The 24,166-nt window shown below is 38.8% G+C and overlaps 1 protein-coding gene across 2 annotated transcripts in view; it reads right to left on the bottom strand.

Moving 5' to 3' along the window:
- LOC135587465 (DNA mismatch repair protein MSH1, mitochondrial-like) overlaps window positions 1–23,319 on the bottom strand; it is a 42,924-nt gene extending 19,605 nt beyond the window's left edge. Inside the window, exons 1-12 of one of the 2 annotated variants that reach the window (XM_065078936.1) lie at window positions 23,090–23,319; window positions 22,501–22,630; window positions 22,309–22,406; window positions 20,095–20,170; window positions 17,995–18,114; window positions 17,319–17,366; window positions 13,905–13,969; window positions 12,747–12,832; window positions 9,586–9,750; window positions 6,949–7,058; window positions 4,830–4,935; window positions 4,657–4,732 (exon numbers count right to left, since the gene is read on the bottom strand). In XM_065078936.1, coding sequence (XP_064935008.1) covers window positions 4,657–4,732; window positions 4,830–4,935; window positions 6,949–7,058; window positions 9,586–9,750; window positions 12,747–12,832; window positions 13,905–13,969; window positions 17,319–17,366; window positions 17,995–18,114; window positions 20,095–20,170; window positions 22,309–22,406; window positions 22,501–22,630; window positions 23,090–23,199 — 1,190 coding nt within the window. In that variant the 5' untranslated portion in view covers window positions 23,200–23,319. Of the gene's footprint in view, window positions 1–4,656; window positions 4,733–4,829; window positions 4,936–6,948; window positions 7,059–9,585; window positions 9,751–12,746; window positions 12,833–13,904; window positions 13,970–17,318; window positions 17,367–17,994; window positions 18,115–20,094; window positions 20,171–22,308; window positions 22,407–22,500; window positions 22,631–23,089 lie in introns of those variants that run through there. The other variant, XM_065078937.1, reaches the window with a different exon arrangement.
- Between the last annotated feature and the right edge of the window lie 847 nt (window positions 23,320–24,166).

The raw sequence follows: 24,166 nt of genomic DNA, 5'->3' as shown, positions 1-24,166 counted from the left end.
TGCTCTTTGCTCACACTTCTGAAGTACTTGAAGTGTTTGCACTCCTTGCGTTGAGTTAGTTACTGTGATTCACCTTCTCAATGCCATTGAACTTCTGGAATGCAGGAAGTTTTCACCCCAACTTGGAGTAATTCTCTGATAGATGAGGTCGCCTCTCGGATTGTACCGTCTTCTCCATCAACCCTGCCGCCTACTCCACTGAGTAGCAAAGGTACAGCACCGCGTACTGCCTGCTTCGTTCCTTGGTCGTGCACTCTTGCATGACCCGAAGTCCTTCACTTACGGCTATCTTGATGAGAAACTTGTTGACACCGGTCTTACGAAGTTTCTTGGCCTCTGCCCTTCAGCCTTGTCTCGGTACTTGGAGATTGCCTCTGCATGCTCCACCTCCTCGGCCCCTTTCACGACCAAGCGCTCTCCCTCCGTGAGAGCAAGGGATCAATGACTTGCACGGAAGTCCCGCCTCTGCGGTACCATGGCGCTGCCATGCCCATGGCCCTACTATCCGTCGCCTCGCCTCTGTATCCCTTTTCTGCATGATCAGTAGAAATGTCTCTGTGGCACTCCTCTGAGTCCACCTCCATTCTGACTGATGCTTGATTTTGGGTAGCTAAGTCCCTCTGGACTCGTCGTCGCTTCCTCGCCCCTTTCGACCCCCTGCTTCAACACCACTGTGTTCTCCAAGCAGTCTGTTTGGTCGATGGAAAGACAGACTGCAACTCCCAAGCATGGCCTCTGCCATCACGTTGTAGAGTTAGCACCGATTCTGTTCTCCTTAGCTTCCTTGGTAGCAATGTTCGCTTACTCGACCTTGTCCTCTGACTTGTCGGGCTCCCTTAAGCGAATATGAGCTCTGGAGCAGTCCAACTCTCCAACTGCTTCGATCATACCTCTGCATGATCAAGTCCCTCTCATGGGACTCACTGGTCCTTGCATTCGAACTTTTCCCTTGGTGGAACCCAGCCCCCATATGCTGATGACCAAGGTTTTCATCCGATGCAAAATTCGGTGCACGCCCGGAAGACCCGCCTCTGCGGTACCATGGCCTTCACTCCTTGAATCCATAGCCCTTCTTGCCGTCGTGTTGTTCACCAAAGCGGAGCTCCCAGTAGCTCCCGATCATACCTCCATATGATCTCATCCCTCACGGGACTATGTCGTGTGTGTCGCATTGCCACGAACTGTTCCACCACGATCCGCTGCACCATGTCGCCTCCTGGTGACATCTCCATTGCATTCTGATCCTTGTGGAATAAACTCGAATTGTGAACCCTCCATGTGTGGCCTCTGCCAATACATCGCAGGGTCTCCTCCACCTTCGATTTTGTTCGCTCCTTTGGCAATCGACCTTCATCCACCCACTCTTGGGTCACACCTAGATGAAGCACCGCTCTAGGACAGTCCGTCGCCTAGTAGCTCCCGAAGTCCACCGACTTCACTGTAATTGTGCACCATTGTCTGGATCCTGGGCCTCTGCCCCTACCAGCACAATCTCCGCTGCGCACTGCTTCCTTCATGGCAACTTGAATGGCAACACTGTGGCATATTCTTCAAGAGTACCCGCCTCTGCGTCCTCTTGCCCCGTGCTAAGGCCTTCTGTACCCAACTTCGCCTCCGCAAATTGAGTCGCCTTAGTTCCTCCATCGAATGCTCCTCCGAGATAAGGTGCATGTGCCCCGAAGCTCCCTTCGTCTTTGGCACCATGCAAGATGAGTCCGCTCTGTCAGAATGAAGGACCCAAGGAACAGCATGATTCTACTCCTGCCTCTGCAAGAGTTCATGTCCTTGACCTCTGTCTAGGGAAAGCGCTGTGCCTCTGCTCCATGTTCCAACTTCTATGCTGGCTCCCTTCATGCGGCTTGGGTACTTCGCCAAGTTACACCCAAGTTGCTCCGCTCCTCGTTTTTGCATTGAGTCGATGGTGGCCCTCGCGCCCACCATTCCACGGGTCAGCCCTCCCTTGAGTCCGATCTCCATATCGACTCTAAGTGTGCCTCCATTTGAGTTGCTTCAGGTCGCTCCCCCACTTGATCTCGCAATGCATCCACCAATGCATTCTCTCGAGCGAGATCATGCGGCAACTCCTCGCTGCTTGCTCGGTCCATTGAGCTTCGTGGAGTTGTTGTTTGTGAGGTACTCCTCCTCCTCAACATGTGAAGTCCGTCTCACATGATTCTCCTTCTGGAGAGCTGAGACTTATCCCTCCTGGATAACTGTCCCGTTGGAGCAACATCTCTCTTCGTTTCGGAGACCACCATCCCCTTGGACTACTCCGATCTGCTGAACAAACTGTGCATTGTTCTGCCTCTTGCAAACGCACTTGCTAGATTGCGCCTCCACGTCAATACAGCCACCGCTGCACCCCTCAAGGCCTAGCAACATGCTGAACTTGTTGCACACTTCAGCCTCCTCCGGACGTATCCTTCGCATGTCGAAGAGAAAGTTTCAATGCTCCATGGCGCCGAGTCTCGACCGCCTTGGGATGGCCACGAACAATCCATCGTCCGCATACAAGCCCATGCATGAGTACCGAATTCTTCGAGTTAGCAATTCCCCTCACCTCTGTGAGCTTTGCACAACTCTTTCGGTCGCTGAGCAACTCATTCCACTTTGCATGGTCTCGTCCTTTGCCAAGCGCCTCGCTTGCCTTGAGCACCATCAAGTAAAGTTGTCAACGTTGAGCCGTAGCTCAAACTCAGCCATCCCAACCTTTGTGCGCTCCAAATTCTTCCAAGCTTGCCTGTTCTCGTGGTGCCTCTTGCGCGAAGGGTTGGCCATTCCTCTGAATGCCAATCTCAGATGCCCGCTCCTCTGAGCGACTCTTTTCCCTACATCTCCATGCCCGTTTTCCCTCAAACGGTCGCGCGTGTGCTGACTGCCCTCAACGCAGCCCCGCTAGGTCCCCCACGTTTGCATGTCAAATGTTTCTATGAGTGCTTGTCCCGCTCTGATACCACAATGTCACGACCTTAGCTGGTTTTGCCTAAGGCGTGCGGCACCCTCGCGCATCCGTCCGCAAAGGTCAGCCTCCCCGAAGCCTCCCATTGTCCCTTAGGACCAACAAAAGAGAGAACGGGTTAAAGAGAACGCCTCAATCGGGATCCACAAGCAAACATGTCCGAAAAACACTTCATAGACAATGCAAATTACAAACAGACTTTACAAGCTCTGAACAGTGGCACTACAAAGGGTAAAATGGTCCATTACAGACCGAAAAGCTCTCGAACGTGTCCACATGACACAACCTTTATTTACAAGCCTAAAGAGGCCACCAACCCAACTAAAATGGGACTATTAAGCCTTCGGCCGCCCCTTTACATTCTGTACAAGGCATGAACATGCCAAAAGACAACGGACAGACATAAGCATTACATCCAACATCTTGTTTAGAAGTTTGTCCGTTACAGAGTGGTACATTCAGGTGTGTCGAGTACTGTAGCACTGCTACAGTGCTACGGTGCACTGCTACAGTGCTACGGTGCACTGCTACAGTGCTACAGTGCACTCAGACCGGTAAGAGGTGGTCCACGTACCGACAACCTGTCGGACCGGTATGTACCGCCCGTACCGGGCGGTACAGTTCGGTACGGCAAACATTGGTTCAAAGATAAAATTGATTATACAAGGCCAGGAGTTTCTTGCAACGATTACTATACTAAAAGACCGACCTATAGCTTACACTATCAAAAAGTGGAGACCATACTTGATCAATTGGTTGTGATGCGTTGCAGATAGCCTATGACTGAAGTGTTGAAAGAGAAGCTCCCCGAGTTTGATGTTGCTCAGTCTTGAGGACAAGGCTGATTTGAAGATGAAGGAATTGTTAGGACCTTTTTTCTGAGCTTTTGAATAATGTTTATTGAGTCTGTTTAGTTCAGTTGTTTATTGTCTGTTTAGTTCAGTTAGAGTTAGGTAGAGGTTTATTTAATATTTATTTATTATTAGAGTCCAAGTCCCGGTGGACTCTGGGTGGAACTCTATAAATAGTGATGTAACAGTTTCTCTTGAAGACAATGAAATATTATTCAGTCTTTCGATAAACCCTAGGAGATCGATCCCCTCGAAGTGATCAAGGAGGTCGATCCCCTCGAAGTGATCATTCCCTTTTCTCCTCTTTCTTCCATGATAAAACCCTAGGGTCTTATCAATGATCAACTAGCTAAGAGAAAACATGCTAACCTACTATGTCGCAGGTCATAATCTTTGGTTGCAAGAGAACCAACAGAATTTAGAAACTTTCTAAGCAAAACCAAGGATCAGTTAACCATTTAAATTTTCATAGGCTATGAGTTCTAACAGCAGAGAAGTTTGACGAAGGGACCATCTTGCCATATAAATTATGATTTTAGCCAAAATCCAAAACCACCAATATAAATTATAATGCTTTAGCCAAAATTCAAAACCAATAGCCACAACTAACAAGCAAAATAACATAGTTTTAGCCAAAATTCAAAACAACCAGGCACAAATCTTCAATGACCACAATTACACAATAAGTTCAATTCAGATGAATGTCTAATTTGACAGTATTCACATCACATATCAGAAATAAATTATTAGTCTAAGATTCCTTTAACTGAAGCAACATATAACAATATGGAATCGTACCTTTCCATGTTCAAATTTTGAAAACAAAAATACTATATATTAACTTACAATGCTGGAAGACCAACACAATTTGAAGGAAGCAATACTTTCAACAAGCTGGGTATTCCCTCAGTTGGTAAGACTCCTGACAAAAGTATACATATATAATATGATTAAGCTTCAAACAAATGGGTGAATAATAGGATGGAAATACCAATAACCTAATAGAAAGCCTCTCTGACCTATTTGAGTAGCTGTTCCAAGATACAGAGGTTGAGGCCTTTTATTTGAAGAAACAGTGACATTTCTGAATGTAGTTTCTTGATCAAGACCATAAATTCCCCTTACCTTCAAGAAATTAAGAAGTCATCAACAGAAAACACAAATTTTCTCAATACAAGACCAATAAGTCTAAACTCCACAAGCAATAACAAGTTGGTAACGATCACACAATTAGTTGATACCACGATAAACATGAACAAGAAAAGAACAGCCTAAGTCTTAGGCTGCATGGTATAATGAGCAGCTGAACACTACTTCCAACAAGAAATATGGTTTAAACAAAGAAGAGAAGCGAACACAAGCAACAGAAAATCAATGGCCAATAAGAACTATTTTGACAATAAAACAAGGTCGTCAAGAGCAAGGTTTGTAATTTCGTACCGTATCGAAGTTTCGAACTTAGTTCGGTATGATACAGTATAAGCATATCGAGTGGTACATTTCAATGTACCGCTCAATATATATATATATATATATATATATATATATATATATATATATATATATATATATATATATATATATATATATATATATATATATAAACGACAGGTCTACCCACATGAGGAGGAGGCGTCGTCACTTGGTTTCCCCGCACACAAAAAAAGAAAGGGAAAGGCGACGTCACCTCGATTTCCCCATGCAAAAAAAAAAAAAAAAAGAAAGGGAAAGGCGACGTCACCTCGGTTTCCCCGTGCAAAAAAGAAAAGGGAAAGGCGACGTCGCCCGGTTTCCCCGCACGAAAAAAAAAAGGAAAGGCGATGTCACTTGGTTTCCACATGCGAAAAAAAAAAAAAAGGCCGCCTCACTCGATTTCTTCTGCTGGGGAGAAGAAATTGCTTCTCCCCGCGACGTTGCTGCGTCGGATCTCTAGGTTTTCTTTTTTCTTCTCCCTTTCTTTCTTCTCCGTCACCAACCACTTTCTTCTCCCTCTCCTTTCTTCTCCATCACTGACCGATTTAGGAACGAAAACAGTCGCAATCGATGCTACCGCCCGGTAGCGGACAGTCTGTGTACCGATCTGTCGACGGATCGATATGTACCGCTCAGTATGGGCAGTATTATTCGAAATTAAAATCCTTGGTCAAGAGAACTTGATCATTAAGCTGCATATGTCCAATTTATGGCCACTCACTTATAGGATCTAAATCATTAGTAGAACATGAGATGTTTTCTTTAACCTTAACTCCTCGAAGAGGATTACCCAGAAACTGATGGTTTTGACATGGAGTCCAATTCTTGGATCAAGGTACCATGGAAGTCAGGCTTCAACTGTGCCACTTTACTTTCGAGGAAATCTCAAGCCACTACACTAGAGAAGCAAATTTGTCCGTCAAACAGTAAATACTAACAGGAGGATATGTAAAGTGATGGAAACTTTATTCCAAAAGAGGTTCGGAAACTCAGAAGTTAACCCTAATTACAAATAAGAAGAACAGCCTTGAGCAAATTTAAGGAGATCAGATCCCAACTGGTGTGGGAGCAGCAAAGAAATAAATTACCTATTAGTGTAGGCCAAGAGTTTTGAATCCACTCGAACTGGTTTACAAGTCCATGAGTGAACCCACATGCAGACCACCCCCCTCAGGTGCTCCAATCCGTTTTTGTTTTTTATTAAGTCTTACGGTCTGCCACATGCAAGTCACAAGTGCCCACAACTAGTGACACTGCCCACCCACCCGCTTGACACTCGCCACCTGCTACAGTCCCTCAACTCACAAGTGCCCAGGTGCTCTCTCTCTCTCTCTCTCTCTCTACCATGGTATATGCCAATGTACCATGTGTCAGAGACTCAGAATGACACCATGACCTAGACGGGCACTAGTCCAATACTCAAAACAACATTACTTGGTGGACTGTAGGCATCAACAATCATGAAGATATAGTGCATACTGAATTCTGTTGCAACAGATTGTTCATTTGGCATTAATGTCTGGAAAAGATGGGCATCATTGAGAATCTTAATGTAGATTAAAAAACATCCTAAATCTGAACTAGAATCGCTATGGAAAATAAATACTAATGGAATATAACCAAAAATGACAAATTTTCATGTTATAACTACTAAAATTTGAAAACCTTGCATAAAAGTTCTTCAATAGGGTTGCCGCCAAACCATTCAAAAGTTTTTCCATTACATTCTCCCCATAGAAGTCCACCCTCACCAAATTCTCCCCACCGACAAGTACCTGCAGAAAAGAGAATTAAAGCCATTAGAAAATGCAGCTACCTTAACAATAGAATATTATGTATTCCTAGAATCACTTCTAACTTATTTGAGCCGCTCCACCAATTCGAGGAATTGGTAAATGGTTGTTTAATATGGTTTAGAACTTTAAACAAGAAAATAAAAAGCCAGATATCACCAAAGTCGAAGTAAATAGATGTGGCTCAAACAATCGTAAAATAGACACTGATGCAGTTAATTTGTGTTATCTCAAGGCTAATGAGAAAGTGAAGTGAGTAATACACACACAAGTAATGATGCACAACATTGCATCCACCTGCCCCCTTTAAAGAATGGAAGAAGGTAGCATGACAAATTAGCATACACAAGATGAAAGTACTGGTACTCTGAAGCTCAACATGGATAATACTCATCTAAACATAAGCAAATGTCCACACATAGATACACATACATCATCTCAATATGAAACATACACAACTGAGAACCCTCATCTTCTCACCACATATATAAGTACAAGAGATGGGCATTAATCAACTGTCAACATAATTCAGTTAACATATCAAACAGAAGTGAGATTTTCATGGCTTGTAAGATATGTTAGTACAAGAGATGGGCATTAATCAACTGTCAACATAATTCAGTTAACATATCAAACAGAAGCAAGATTTTCATGGCTTGTAAGATATGTTAGGGACGTTGTAATCACATCCTCCATCCTGGACAATTGACGTAGGCTGCTGTATGTGATGGAAAAAGGATATGTAAAGAGACTGAAGGATCAGTTTTCATTAGGAATCTAAAATTCCCTTAAATGAAGATGGTAATAATCAAGAATCAACTTTTCAAAAATGAAGAAGAAAATTCAATCAAAAGAGATGCCTATTTCCGTGCAGCCTAGGTTTAGGTAGGACAGTGACAGTCAAATTAGGTCAATCTTATTTTTTGCTTTCCCAGATAATTTATGCTGCTTAGCATATAAATTTAATAGACTCAAATTTATATGCTTGACTGGCAATCAGTTGAAAGAATCAACTGCTTGGAGAAACAATGGAATATCTGGTTGTATATGCTTTTAACCAGTGGCAATGGCCTCGTATAAGATATGTTAGGGATGTTGTAATCACATCCTCCATCCTGGACAATTGACGTAGGCTGCTGTATGTGATGGAAAAAGGATATGTAAAGAGAATGAAGGATCAGTTTTCATTAGTAATCTAAATTTTCCTTAAATGAAGATGGTAATAATCAAGAATCAACTTTTTAAAAATGAAGAAAATTCAATCAAAAGAGATGCATATTTCCGTGCAGCCTAGGTTTAGGTAGGACAGTGACAGTCAAATTAGGTCAATCTTATTTTTTGCTTTCCCAGATCATTCATGCTGCTTTACATATAAATTTAATAGACTCAAATTTATATGCTTGACTGGCGATCAGTTGAAAGAATCAACCGCTTGGAGAAACAATGGAATATCTGGTTGTATATGTTTTAACCAGTGGCAATGGCCTCGTGTAAGATATGTTAGGGACGTTGCAATCACATCCTCCATCCTGGACAATTGACGTAGGCTGCTGTATGTGATGGAAAAAGGATATGTAAAGAGACTGAAGGATCAGTTTTCATTAGTAATCTAAATTTTCCTTAAATGAAGATGGTAATAATCAAGAATCAACTTTTCAAAAATGAAGAAAAAAATTCAATCAAAAGAGATGCCTATTTCCGTGCAGCCTAGGTTTAGGTAGGACAGTGACAGTCAAATTAGGTCAATCTTATTTTTTGCTTTCCCAGATCATTCATGCTGCTTTACATATAAATCTAATACTCTCAAATTTATATGCTTGACTGGCGATCAGTTGAAAGAATCAACTGCTTGGAGAAACAATGGAATATCTGGTTGTATATGCTTTTAACCAGTGGCAATGGCCTTGTGCAAGTATTTCATGGTTTTGCAACTTGGCAACCAAATCTACCTAAAAAATCAAAAAAGTTGAGGATGTTTGACTACTATCCCTACTGTCTGTTATTATAGGCAAAAAAGTAGAACAGCTCATGAAACAAACATCCTGTATGCCCAGTGGGCACAGACCTACCTTTCCACTCTCTTTCGAAGATTGGCGGCTTGCCATTCCAATCGCTTATGACTCGGTAAATAAATCTCCGTGTGGTGGCCTCCCTTTCCAATGGTACAGGGGCATTTTCAAATGTGTTCCAATTGTGACTATCCAGTAGGGTCAGTACATCATACAGAATGCCTTGGCTATTAGCACCATGTTCACAGAGTTCATCAAATCACCATTGAACCAACTAATCCAGGCAGATATGACTATAATCACAAATAATACTTTTACAGTTTACTTCCACAAGCTTGGCAACTCTCAAATTGATGCATATTGAAAACATGGTTATTACAAGTCAAGCATGGAAACAGATAGATGTGGCACATGGTATTCAATCAAATAGGAAGTTGCGCAAATTAATAAAAAATAATAATACATTCTAACTTAAAACATAATAAAATGGATGATAACACCTGAAGAATTATGTCTCAAAGAAGTATGCAGATATAGATGGTGATAGTGACAAGTACGAAGCTTCGTAACTATTGCTTCCTCTGTAAGACCATCTTCTGCTGAAAATGTTTTCATCGTTTCAAGTACCGAGATCATGCAATAGCCTTTTGCCGATCGTGAAATCCCTAAATCACAGCATGTTATAATATTAGAAAACATGTAAATCTCAATCTTCACATTTGCATTTGAAGGATGTATACTATTATTTAAAATGAGAACAAAATTCATAGCAAACTACTAAAGACCCCTGAATATTAGTAATCAGTAGGGTTATCTGCAAGACAATTAGAAACCCAAACAAGACAGCAAACAAAAACAATAAGACAAAAAAAAGAAAAAGAAGGTTAACTGTTGGCATCACAATATTCTCCATAGCTGGATAGAATTTTTCCAACTGCTTCACGTTCAGTTAGTCAAGGTGCTTTATCAATTATCAGTACATACATAGAGGCCTTCTCCCACGACAATCTCATGATGATAATTCTAAGCAAGTTCCACTAGTAATTTTTAAAAGATGATCCATCATATCACATCATAAGATACGAGACAATTCATGTTTCTCTGAGAAACAAAAACTTCAAACAAGGCTCCTATAGCTAACACAGATATGCAGTCTTGAAAAAGAGGTGCCAACAAAATCTTCAGCGAAACCCAGTCTCACATGAACCCTTCAGGACTAGCACACAATCCAAGTGGCACAAAATCAACTCCAGTAATTATATGATGAGAACTGAGACCATGGTGGGGTATGGTACTTCAAAATCACTAACAGTGGAATCACCATCATTGTAGGTGAAGTATGTCACCTTACATGTTGAACCTGTTGCTTACAGGGAAGCACTCATGGCAGAGTGTGAGAAGGGGCTAACTGAGAGTATACATGAAGTGACTTCAGATCCACATTAATTTCATAAACAAGCTGAAAGAAAGGTGGTGTAGGATCAAAACCTTGCAACACAATTGAATTTGTTGACGCATTTTCTGGAAGATGTCATTTTGTGCATACTTACAGAGGCAAATGAGTTGTCGACTGATTGATGAATACAACTAGATGGTCCAATATGATATTTTGTTTCAATTTTCCACTAAAGACTCTTCACATATCTATAACAAATACCTCTCATCAGGTGCTTGCCAAAGTCATCAAATATAATTAGCCCCTGGCTCTTATGTTAAGGGAAAAATTTTCTTGCTAGCATATTAAACCAGCGCATGCCATAGCAGTGTTGTAGGCACTGGCATTGACAAGCTAGAATAACATTGCTTGGACAACTTTGAATAATACGAGGACATGTATACCATGAAATCTACATTAGCACTTATGCTCAAGACAACAAAATCTTATTACCTAAATCAAGAAGCCTGTAAACCCAAAAACTAATATGAGGCTTTCCAATGGAAGCTAAGAAAACAAGCATAACATGTTTGGTTGTTATTTCACAGTCTCTTGGATATACAATAACTTTATTGAGCTTGAAGCCTAATTCTGGATATGGCAATAAATCCTTTGGAACCATAGGTGATCCTTTGAAACCTTTAATTAACAAGGTTCAAAGTTTGAAATCTATATAGTAAATCTGATTATATTGAAAATTCAGAATTCTCAACACTTTAGTTCCCCTTACAAAGCAAATTGAATTGTCAAAAGAAAAGAATTTACTACACAAATTACATCAGCATATGTAAATGTAAAAAAAATTGAAACAGGTCTGATACCAAATGTCACAACCCTGATCTGATAAGCTAATTGACCTATCAATTTCGCTTGACTCAAACCACTAGCCAAAATGCTTAAGCTGATGTTGATAGTAATATACTCATCAAATTCTTACAAGTCAATCTTATTTTTTTCCATTTCCAATGTGAGACTAATCAAGGTGTTAAAACCTTCCACACTCAAGAGTTTGACGTCCTCGTCAAGGCCTAGTATAGTCCAAAGCAAACCCTAGCATGGTGCACGTGAGGCATAGCCCAATGGTGGCTCCATGCCATGACGAGTCATCTGACTCCATCCATAGGTAGTTCTTTCCTACTCGAGCCCCTCACCATACACCAATACTAAGTCGGGTCATGACATTTGGTATCAAAGCCGATTTAGAATTAGGGCATGGTGAGGGGCTCAAGTAGGAAAGGACTACCCGTGAATGAAGTCAGAGGATTCGTCACGACGTAGAGCCACCACTAGGCTACGCCTTACATGTACGATGCTAGCGTTTGATTTGGACTATGTTGGACCTTGACGAGGACGTCAAACTCTTGAGTGCAGGAGATTGTAACACCCAAATTAGTCCCACATCGGAAGTGGGCATAATTAAGATTGACTTATAAGGGTCTGATAAGTATACTACTATCAACTTCAACCTAAGCATTTTGGTCAGTAATTTGGGCCAAACAAAATTGATAAGCTAGTTAGCCCATCAAACCCGGGTCGTGACAATAAGCCTAGTGTATAACATATCAAATCGCAGTTTGATTACTGTCAAGCTCACGTTACTCCACTTCTCATGTATGTTCAAGCTCCACAATATCCAATCCTGATGTAGAATTCTTTTCAAACTAACATCATAGTGATTTTAGATCACAAATTTCTTTTGATTTTTATCTTGAAAAATACTTCCCTCAAATTGAAAAGGTAAAGAAATGAGAAGAGAAATTGACTAAAATAGAGAGTACAAATTGTGGATGGACTTGATCAAAGACTCATCTCAAATCAGATCAGTTACTTTTTTGACAAAAGCAGTAAGGCTACAATTTTGTTTCATTAAAATATGAAGTTAAGTACACAGGGAAATTTAAAAAAAAAAAAATTCAAGCTTAAACGAGTCCTGTCTCTTCTTGTAAATCTCTACCTCAAGATAACATCAGGTGATAAAAATTTAAAGATTTTATAACATATACAAGGCTTCCTGTTGCTACACACAAAACTTTGCAATGAAACCACATTATCAATCCACCCAAAACTGTAATTCTGATGTTCAATACATTGAAGCATTTCTAAACCATACAAAGACATGCTGAAACCTCAACCAACTTGAAAACTTTTGGAGCATTCAAAACCGTTTCCTGAATAGTATATAATTTTAAAGAAACTATAGAAGTGTCATAATCAGTTTGAAAATACCAACTACAGGCATTGGATCGGGAAACTCGACATCATGGTCAACTCCAGCAAGCCCAAAAACATAAGGATTACCAGGATGTGCATGGCTGCAACATCAAGAATCAGTCACAAGTCACAACAGTAATATTAAATGAATATGAAGGAAAAAAGAAAGAAACAGTTTTGCCTCAGAAATTTAAAAAAGAAATGAAATATCAACAAATTCCTCTATGAAGTCTCCAATGAAAATATTTCTAGAAATAGGATACCTGGCATATATGACAAATATAACATTACTGTAATAAAGTACCACAGAAATAAAATGATCGGTACTTGGATAAGCTCAACATGATTCAAAAGTGACTTGGAAGAAAACTAAGGAGAGCATTTACACAAGCAAGAGTGAAGAAGAAATGAGGTTTATCTCAAATGAATTCTTGATGAGAGAACAAGGACTAACATGAGATACATCATAAATGCAATTAATGTCATTAACAATCTTGTATGTTCCGAAAGTTGCGTACGTGAGAATAGAAAATATGTCAATTCAACATCACATGCTAACATCATGAAAATATTACATAGAAGTTTTATTCCTTTCTTTCTATTTTATTGTTTTTCATGCTTGCTTATAGTTCCAATTATAAGAACCTAACAGCAACAACATACTGAAAGAACTCTAAAACATCAGAAAATACAACATCCCTTAAAAATTTGCCTCTTAAATGCTTTGAGCTTTACATAAAAAGTTTATACTCTATGGTTGATTTCCTCTGCATAAAATAAGGTGATTCTGAAAAATACATGTTTGAATCTTAATATTTAATAACCATTCATTCTCTCTCCACATGTTTATTACATGGCTACTAAGTAAACACAGGAAATATCTTACAACGTCCTTCAGAACAAATGTAAGAAAATAAAATCTACCGAAGAAACATGGAATAGAGAAAGAAGATGGAGTAAGAGCATTTCATAACATTTGAACAACAAAAGTAATGTCATCAATTGCACATGCATTTCATGGAATTCAACTAGGCAGCAATGCACAGAATTATGACTGTAAAATCCCGAACAAGTTTTTCCTTTGTGGAAACATGGTGCTAACTAAAATAACAAGTGTAGATTTTTAAAATAATAAGTTTGAAAATGAAATAAATTTTGTTGCAAATTAATTACCCAGATATAAATCGACCTTTACGAGTACGAGCCTGAGTTGGTCCTTGAATCTCCTCAACTATGCACTGTCAGAACCCAAAAGAAAATGTTCAGCATTACACCTTATGCATGCACCATTAGCATCATTTTGTACACATTGAATCTGAAAAACTCATTTAAGTGATATATCAGCAAAGTCAGAAAGCATATTGAAGTGACTAAAGTGTTTCAAACTGAAAAGGGCAGTAAACAAGAGTTAAGGTCAAGACAAAGATGTTCCAAGTATCATCTCATTTCACTACGACTCCATTTCATAAAGGAATTCATAAAAATTTCCAGTGAAATCCCGGGATTTTAACCAAACACCCCCAAAATCCTTGCCTGACCCTAAAAATCCAAGGATTCAAATTCCAAGGACCCTCAAAATTCAAAGATTCGTACTCCAAAGACCCTCAAAAATCCAAAGAATCGAACTTCAAGGACCCATTGAGTAAAAGGGTTTCATTGGGTTTTGAGTCAAACACCCTCAAAGACCCTCTCTAAAAATCCTAGGATTCAGATTCCAAGAGCACCCTATGGAACTTCGAAATCCCAAAGATAATATTCAAAATTCCCATCAACATATTCCATCCGCATATATCAAGCTTTGGATCCCCCAACAAAACACAAAATCTTGTCCTGCCTTGGAACTTATAAAAACTACTTAGATTTTGGATAAGAGCTTTACAAAAAATTGCAGCCAAACAGAATGATGAAAGAGAAGAAGAAAGAAGAGAAAAAGAATAAGAAAGTGTTTAAGCAAAAGGTCTACCATCAAATTATAAATAATGTAGCTATTCTCTTATGGAAATAGATAAAAATGAAATAAATGGCTAGTGTACAATAGCTTCCAGCTGAAGAAGTCTCCAAAAAGTTCTCTTGACAGTGCCTCAGACATGTGAAAAAGAACAAGCCATCCCGGTCATAACCACAGTAGGATAGAAAGTAACTCCCATCAACTGAATTACTGAAAGCCCTGTGCCAAACTTGCAAGAGCAAGCTGGAGCCTGTGACCCAATCCAGTCTGATTGCTTGATGAATTGCACTTTGCATGATCCTTCTTTCTTTTACCAGCACATGGTCCAAACAAATTCCATCCTTTTTGTACCAACCACACAAAGATATTAGCTTTATTGGAGATTGAAACCAAAACTTCTCAGGGTCTCAATAGAGAAGACCTCAAAGTTAAAGAATTTATATTAGTGTGCTACTTTAAAAGATTTAGTAGAAACACCAATTCAAACTAAAGAACACTGTCATAGTCAATTTGGCATCTCTGATCTCCTTCAAATCTTAGGTGCTCCTCCATCTTCGAATGATAGAGCAGACACTCAAAAGAACTAATATCACAGAGGACGATGACCCTTTGTCCTGGGACAGGATGGCCTAAAGAGGTGTCGGAAAGTGTAGTTATCCCCACCAAGTGAGGTAATAGTCAAAGGCCAAACATCATTTAAGTACCCTCAAAAAACCTAATCTTCTCCCCATTGGCCCCAATAACTTTTGAACCCTAATCATGGAGATCTGTCCACACCAAAAGGCATCGTTCAAAGTAGCAAGGGAACATACATATCTAGCCAATTAGATGCATAATGGTTCCCACTAAAAATTTATGTTTGCCATGCATGTTTGTTCCAAGGAGGATCTCATTCATTGAATACTTTCTACCATCAGTTTCAAAAATGGTAATTGTAAGCCCTCCCTACTATTTGCTTTTGCATACCGCCATCCACTAAAAATCAACTCCCTGCACCCCTTTAAACTTTTTCCAAAGGAAGCTCTTTATTCTATCAGTCATTCAAAAAGCTTGAAATTAACCAAGAATACGCTCCTTAGTGAAGATAAAACCCAAACTCATTTCATAGCAAAAACATGTTCACAAATCTTTTTATTTTACTTTTCTTCAACATTTTTAAAGTCGCATGTACTGACTCCCCTTTCTCCCCCCTCCCTAATATGAACTCGAGTTCAAGATACAAGATACAACCAGCCATTGCTTTTTATCCTCCCAGCAACCCTCCTCTTCAATCCCACCTGCTTGAGAAGCTACATATCTCATGCACTGCATCCTTGTTAGATATTGACCACCTATACCTCATCATCATAGCCCCACCAAGAAGTGGTGGACAACTGATAAAAGTTTCCCCTATTTTTAATTTAGTCTCTTGGTGCTTATGACTCAGGTGCCCTTCTTTTTTTTTTTTAACAAAAGAAGGATAGAGGCATGGAGGGGAAAATGGGCCATCCAGACATGTCAAAACATGGTTTCGAGGTAAGGATTGCTACTAATAGGAACATTAATACAGTGATTTAAAAAGCGCTATGCGCCAAAGTCCCAAAACCCCCGAGGCACTAGGCGCTCGCCCGAGCAAAGCAAGGCGCTCTAAAATATTAAAATATAAAAAAATATATATAATATTATTAATCTAATAAATAAAGATTATTTTGTACAATAATTAATAATCTATTGTTAACAGTAGATTATTTAGATCCATCTGTAGCTTTAGATCCTGCCCCTTATTCTTCTCCTGAGATGAGCTCATAGACGGAGTTCTGTTCTTATGCTATAAATGCACTAGAATATTTACTGTTAACAGCAGTTAGAAGGGAAGAGTAGAAACTGCGAGTGAGAAGTCGCGGCAGCAGACAGCAACAGCCACAGCAGAGTCGCGGACAGTAGGAGGCAGCAGACAGCAACGGAAGCTGCAGAGTCACGGACAGCAAGAGGCAGCAGACAACAGCAGCTGCAGCAGTAGCGTTGCGGACAGCAGGAGGCAGCAGACAACAGCAGCTGCAGCAGTAGAGTCGCGGACAGCAGGAGGCAGCAGCGGACAGCAGCAGCAGACAACGAACAGCAGCGGAAGCTAAGGAGACTCGGTCGGCGACAAAGGAAGACTCAGAGGCAACAGGAGAAATCGTCAACGGCGGAGAAAGAGGGAGAAATCGTCGGTGACGAACGCAGAGGGAGAAATCCTCGGTGGCGAACACAAAGGGAGGAAGCGTAGGGTTGGAAGTCGGGGTCACGTGCAGGTTTTAATATAACTGTGTGTGTTAGTTGGTTCAATCGAACCAACTAACGCAAATTTAACCAAACCAGACTTAAAAAGTCTGATTCAGTCGCCTTATATCAACCGGGTGCTCGCCCAAAGCGCCCAACGCCTCATTTAAGCGTGTTGCCTGACCCTTAGGCGAGGCCCAAGCATCTTTTTAAATCACTGCATTAACATACCATAGTATTCGCAAAACTTTAAGTTTATACATGGCAACTTGATTGTAAGATTAGTATTAAATAATTCGTCCCCCTTTCTCCTTCCACAAGATCTTAATGCAACAGAAAATGAGTAGCATCAGAAATTAGAAAAAGTAAAAGAATTTCAGATATTGAAAGTGACTCACAACAGAAAATCCATTACGAGTCAAGTCATCCAAAGTCTGGCGCAAGTTCTGCAAATAAAATAAAATAATTATTTTAGAGAGCAATGAGCAGAAATTATCTTTCAATACAAACACATAATTCAGAATGTGGCATGACTAAACAGGTTAGTTATAAAACTAAACTAACCAAGTATTACATCCTCAAAATAGGAATGACAAGGAGAACAATTGAACACCAGAATCATTAGAATTAAAGAAACAAAAATCCTCTATCTTGTTGTTTCTTGAGTTGATTCAACGAAATAGCACAAAAGACAAGCTACAACAATAACACAATGTATAAAATTCCTTTAGTACAGTCCTGTGCCAAAAGAAATCTTGGACTTGAAGACATGACTACCAAAATTCTTCTAGAAACATGCCATGACACTTACCAAAGACAGTTATCAACTGTTGGACACCAATTTTATCCACTTACAACAACACAATAGCAGAAACAACCCATGCCGCACTAAACATGGTGTGCATTTTTTGCTCACAAAGAACAGCTGTATAAAAACTACCAACCAGAGTTTACTAAAAAAATGATAAAAGATAAAAACTGATAACAGTGAATATACTCTTCTTTAAGCATTAAATACTCTGTAAGAAGCAACCATAATCAAGAAATAATATATATAGGGTGCAGAAAATCAACCATAACAGGGCACCCAGCTCTCGGAATACTATCTGTACGCAAACCCCCAAAAGGATTCAAACCAGCATACTCAACGAGAACACAAGCATCAAATCCAATAGCCTCATAAAAATCACCAACCTGAGGAAAAATAAAGCCATCAGTTGCAGTCACTAATTGTGTCATAATCAGTAGAAAAAATGTATCTTGATTAGAGTCATAAAGAGCATCCTGTCTTAAATTTGGTATCATAATCAAACCAGCTATCTAATCTACAGAAGATTTTGTTTCAGTCCATTAGCATCAAAAATTGATTTGCAAGTCATAATCAGTAGAAAAAATGTATCTTGATCGGAGTCATAAAGAGCATCCTCTCTTAAATTTGGTACCATAATCAAACCAGCTATCTAATCTACAGAAGATTTTGTTTCAGTCCATTAGCATCAAAAATTGATTTGCAATTCATTTCAGCCGTCCAATAAAATGGTAAAGATAATATCTTCTACAAGCATGGCACTTTTCATATTTGGTTCCAGTGTTTCTCGGCAGAGAGGATAGTATTTATCAAGGCCAGCATATTTTTCATGATGTCATGTTGGCATCCGCTTTCTGGTTATAAAGTTTAAGTCCATGCAAATGCATAAAACTGTTGAAAGCATGCAATCAGTCATCAAGGACCAATGTGTTGCCTGCATGTCAGAACAGCTGATGGTACACAAGTCAAACAGAGAATCATAATACAGAAGTTTGCAATGCAACTGCATTAGATCAATGCCAATGACTGGGACATACATAAATAGAGCTGTATAAGCTGTAGAACATATGTTGCCACAAGCTGAGCCACAAATGAGAAGCACCTTAATATATAGCAAATCTTAACATGCAATGATGGCAGGAAAGAAGATGGATAGCATTGCCCATAAGCCGCAATGATGTAAGAACTATTTCACATTGAGAAAAAAATGCTTAAGTATTAAGCTACAAATCAAATTGTCTGGCAAAGGACAAAAATGAACTATCATGCTAAGAAAACACAGAAAGATGCAAACTCTGTATTTTGATGAATAATTATCTAGAAATATAATTACAACTGTAGATAAATGATACAGAAAACACAAGTTCTTGGAGTTCCAAACTGAATATATTTTCTCTTCAACAGTTGATGCATCATCTTTTTCAAATAAATTACATTACAAAGAGGATTAATCTAGGTAGTCTGAAATTTGTGTATATTATGTATACAAGACAAAGAAGATGAATCTAGCTAGCCTTTTCAAATTCATACTTAAGAGTACTCCAGGATCTTATGTAAAATTGCCAGCAGAAATTTTTATTTGTCTTCACTGTGCACCATAAACTTAATCAATACTTTTCCTGCACATCTAATATGGGACTGACAAATCTTAATGTAAAATTCATAATGGCCAAGAACTTATTTCAAAGACTAACTAAAAGTTATTGCTCAGAACTTCAAATTTCCAAGTCCTGCATGCACATCCAAATCCTTTGCATACACATAGAATGTGGAGCTAGAGTGAGTTGTCACATATGTCCCTCTTCCAAGCTTTGGAATCCAAGACAAGCCAAGGTCTCATACACAACCAACCCATGATCATCCCAGTAATCCTTTGTGCTGCAGTCTCAGTCACATAAGATAAATTTCATCCTCGACAGTTGACACAACCTGTAGTCATCCAAAACCTAGCTCAAGAAGAGCTAGCCAAGATTTACTGTTTCGGTTCAGTTGCGTGGTTAGAGGGCTGTTTTGACACTTAAACTGCTTGTAAGATATAGGACAATAGAAACTTAAAGCAATATGCTAATCAACTGCTACAGTGAGGATCATATGCAACACCACCACAACAATGATGACAAATTTTCAATTTACCAATTTGCACTTTTTGCTACATAATTATAGCCATCAAGAGAAGCATTTTTCTCAACATGCAGAATCATAATCAATCAAAGGTTATAAAAGATAAAATCAAAAGGAGAACTAATTGATGCTCAAGAAACTTGCCATTCTCCAACAAGGTAATTCTCACATTTATTTCATTATAAAACAAAGCAACAACAAGTAGAACATGACAAACCAAATATCATAAGAGATCAGTGGCATACTCGACAAAGCAACACTTCTCGAGGAAACCTCGACTTAAATTGCAACAACTCCATGTTGAGTGTTCCTTCTTTCAAACTGCAAGAAGCAAGATAAAGGAACAATCATTCTAGGAAAAAATATCATTAAGAAAAATATCAGCAGTATATATATATATATATATATATATATATTAAAGAGCAAAGAAAAATTGCATGCTAAACTTATAGTGCAGCAAATCCAAAGATACTAATTTGAGTATGTAGGAAATCTCATGAGCCAGGATTACCAGAAGTCAGAAAATACCCCAATTAAATTCAAAAACCTCTGGTCATCAACAAAAGACTTGACCCAGTTTCAACCACAAGTTTTTATATGTACGAGTATGAGAATTGCTTAGAAAAACTAGGAGCTTATAATACTTAAATGACTTGTTCTTGGTAAAAGTATAAATCTATATCATATCAAAGTCAGTATTAGTGCAATGGCTAGTAACGACACGATAACTAGAACAAATGTTACTATTTTATCATAATACAATAATCAAGGTTACGGATTTAATTTTTGGCCGGCACAGAAAGCTTAATTCAAAATTGTGCTAAGTTATGCTGGATCACACCACACTAATGCCTGATTCAATAATATATCTAGAACAGCTTTTAGCATAAGACACACTGCCCATAAGTGTCTCCGGCCAAATTATGTTAGCCCATACCAAAACCTCCATTCTGCTGATATCAAAATTCATTGCAGTGTAAGCATCAAATGCCCTAGAAACAAAAAATATAATGCCTCTGCAACCATAAGGCACCTAAGAAAGCCATAGATGAATAGGTTTAATTTTGTTAAATGTCATAATAAATCATGAAATGAAAACAATCGTTAATGAATCATAGCAATTGATGCTTAAATGTAATTTATACAAATGGACAAGCTAGTACACTTGGGCAAAGACAAGGTGCTATTCTTGTCAAGAGTTGGAAGTCTGGAAATCTCAGATATTTTAGGGCTCTGCCAATAAAGTCAAAAAAAAAAAAGAGAAAGATCAAGTTTACAGTAGCTGCAATTCTATAAGGCTACTGCAAAGAAACAACAAATTTAGATAAAATCTACTGAAGGACCTTAAATATCAACTATGCACATTAAAGCTGTTAGTTGCAGGAATAAACAACCATTAGGGATGTAAAATAACTCGAACGATCGAGAATAACATACATTACCTGTGAAACAAGAAGCCTAATGAAATTAAAAGATAATGATCATCACAATAGCATGGTAACTATTAGTAGCAATAATCTATATAGCATTCTCCTGAAACAAACCTCATACTGGTTGTTAGTTACGGACACTAACAATGTCCAAAATTGTGTTAAAATTTAAAAAATTGAGAGATAGCAGCTTCTGATAAGGATTTATATATTTGTGGTGACAACAATAATAATCCCTCAAGTTAGTTGGGACATATTAACAATAATTTGCTAACATCAACATGGTAAACTTTTAAAAGGATACAATTTGGTACCCTAACCCTGTGTAGTCAAGCTGTCGATTTTAAAAGGATACAAGAACCAAGGTTTTTGATTCTGCTGGATTTGGTATGGTTTGACCAGTATTTATCAGTCCAACTTCCAAACAGGACCCAACTGATGAACAGGATGTCGGACTAAGAAAATTGGATGGTCTGGTCCGGTGTGCTTACAACCAGTTTTTTCTCTTTTATGTAGCAAAATAACATGTTTCAGATGGGTCACCAACCCAAAAAGGCAAATTTTTCAGCATAATCTCTACCACCTAAAACATGAGCATATAAATATCATATTTTGCAGAAGAACATTGCAATCAAGTTTTTTTTTCTCCTTGCCTTTTCTTGCTTTCTGTGGGAAACCAAAAGTAATTCTTAGCAATTACCGCTATCCAAATGCATTTGACAGATTAATACAAGAATCATATATTATTACCACTACATTGACTGAGAAATATCAAAGGCATGAGAGGTAGGAGATAAAAATACACAGAACAGATTGTGCAGCAAATTAAGAGTGATTGTTCGTCAGAATGCAGTAGTATCAATTAAAGTCCTTGTTCACACAAGGGGCAACTTTGTATGGTTGACAAAACAATAGGAACTCAAAGTGCACTATTATAACATGCAAGTTTCATGGAACAAGATCATGCACTGTCAAGGGGAAGAAATGAGAGTAAACCTTTTATACAGTGAGATAAGGAACTCTGCTTACCTTCCATTTTTTAAGTTGACATCTAATCCTAACAAATTTGAATAAGTAAGCCTTTTGACCAGTAGAACAGTAGAATGCTTTTTGCAAAGTTGGATCTTCTGAGGAATTCAAATCATTAATTCATGGTTAGATAAACAACCCAAGATTCACAATATAGGGAAAAAAAGTCTAAAGGCAGGTTGTCATAGAAACCTCTTTCCACCACATGATATGAGAGTGGACCTCTTCCACATAAAAATCCTTTTGCTTACTCAATCTCTTACTTGCCATTGGAATTCCTTTAAATACTTTGTTAGGCCTGACATATTTCCTCACAAGCAACCTGCAAGGTGTTCAAGCGGCGAACATTAGTTGATATACTAGAAACCCTCATGGAAAAAGTGTGAATGTATCATTTCAGGCTATCAAATTTCATTAACTAAGGAATCAAATTTTAAAACATGGATGTGGTAAAAGCTTATATATTTCGTCATCTCATTGCATGAGCAAACTTATGAACTTATAAATCTAAAATCTAGAAAAAGCAAAACACCAGTTTGCAACAAAAGATAAATCAGGATGAGGGTGGGCAACAGAAAATGGATCAACCAAAGAGACAAAAGGGTACTTGCTCTATTACAGGTGTGGTTACTGCAATCTTGATCCCTTGTACAGAAGAAATTTCTATTTTCTTCAAAACAACTGCTCTAAGGGCTTGTCGTAACAGCATTTCACCGGTCAAGAGACACTTTAAATTTCATCAGGTAGTTTGAAGGGAAGAAACTAGGGCATCAAGGTTTACCTTGGGAGTGGCGATTTGTTGAACCTATGGATGACGGAGGGGCGTAGTAGTCCCACGAGAAAAAGGCGAGGCGAGGAAGCCATTAGAGCGGTCAATACGACGCGACGCATTACAAGTGGAGACGGGAACAATGGAGAAGCGAAATGGTTGAACGGAGTTTAGGGTTTGCTCCGGCACCCTTGTATGGACGTATCGTTCTCGACGCCCAAACGATTGAGAGGTCACAGCGGTTATTAATGTGAAGAATGGTGTATTAATGTTGTCTTTCATGCTCTTGTTTCGCAAAGTTGTAGTTATATCCCTCCGTAAGTTAATATCCTAAACAAACCCGATTTAAGAGCATAGTCTTCAGTTTGGCCAAAATTACATATATAACCCTACCTAATTTTATATTATACATATGTACCTCTAAAAATAAAAAATTGAGGACTATAATATATCGTATGTCAATATATTCGATACAATTCGATATGCTGATAATTAATACCTATCTGATATTATTATCTTTGTCGACTAAATGAAAAAAAAATCAAAGGTTTTTTTTTAGGTTCAAATTTATGGGTTTCGTCGATGATGTTAATGATAGGATTACGTGTAAAGGATCTCAGGGACGGATACGCTTGACTAATTCTACATGGACAATATGCTATTTATGGGCATGTTTGTAGTGGGTTGTGAGTTTCTCACGGGGATGGCAACAGGTGTAATTTGCAAGTACCTATTAAAATGAGTACATACTAAACAAGCAAATGCCATATACGGACGGGTTTGGAGCGGGTTTGCTACTCTCACTTTAATGATGGTCAAACAGGTCGTTGACATCAACATTCGGTCGTACTAAGGAATCTGAGAGGATCAAATTGGGATAAGACAATATCCGAGCATGGGTTAGCTTCATCTGAAACCTGCCAAACGATTAAAAATCAAAATCAAAAGAATGGAAGTACATATTTTCTTTCACGTGAAGCAAATTTTCAGTTTTATATTCCGATAGATTCTTCCGTCTTACTCTTCTGCCAAGAGACTGCATGAAGCAAGAGCAACACCTAAAAGCTGAGACTGTTTTACTGACATCAA

The sequence above is a fragment of the Musa acuminata genome, chromosome BXJ1-8, assembly GCF_036884655.1.
Source record: "Musa acuminata AAA Group cultivar baxijiao chromosome BXJ1-8, Cavendish_Baxijiao_AAA, whole genome shotgun sequence".
NCBI classification, from domain to species: domain Eukaryota; kingdom Viridiplantae; phylum Streptophyta; class Magnoliopsida; order Zingiberales; family Musaceae; genus Musa; species Musa acuminata.
The sequence above is the reverse complement of the archived record's forward strand: the minus strand, read 5'-3'. Positions and strand labels throughout refer to the sequence as shown.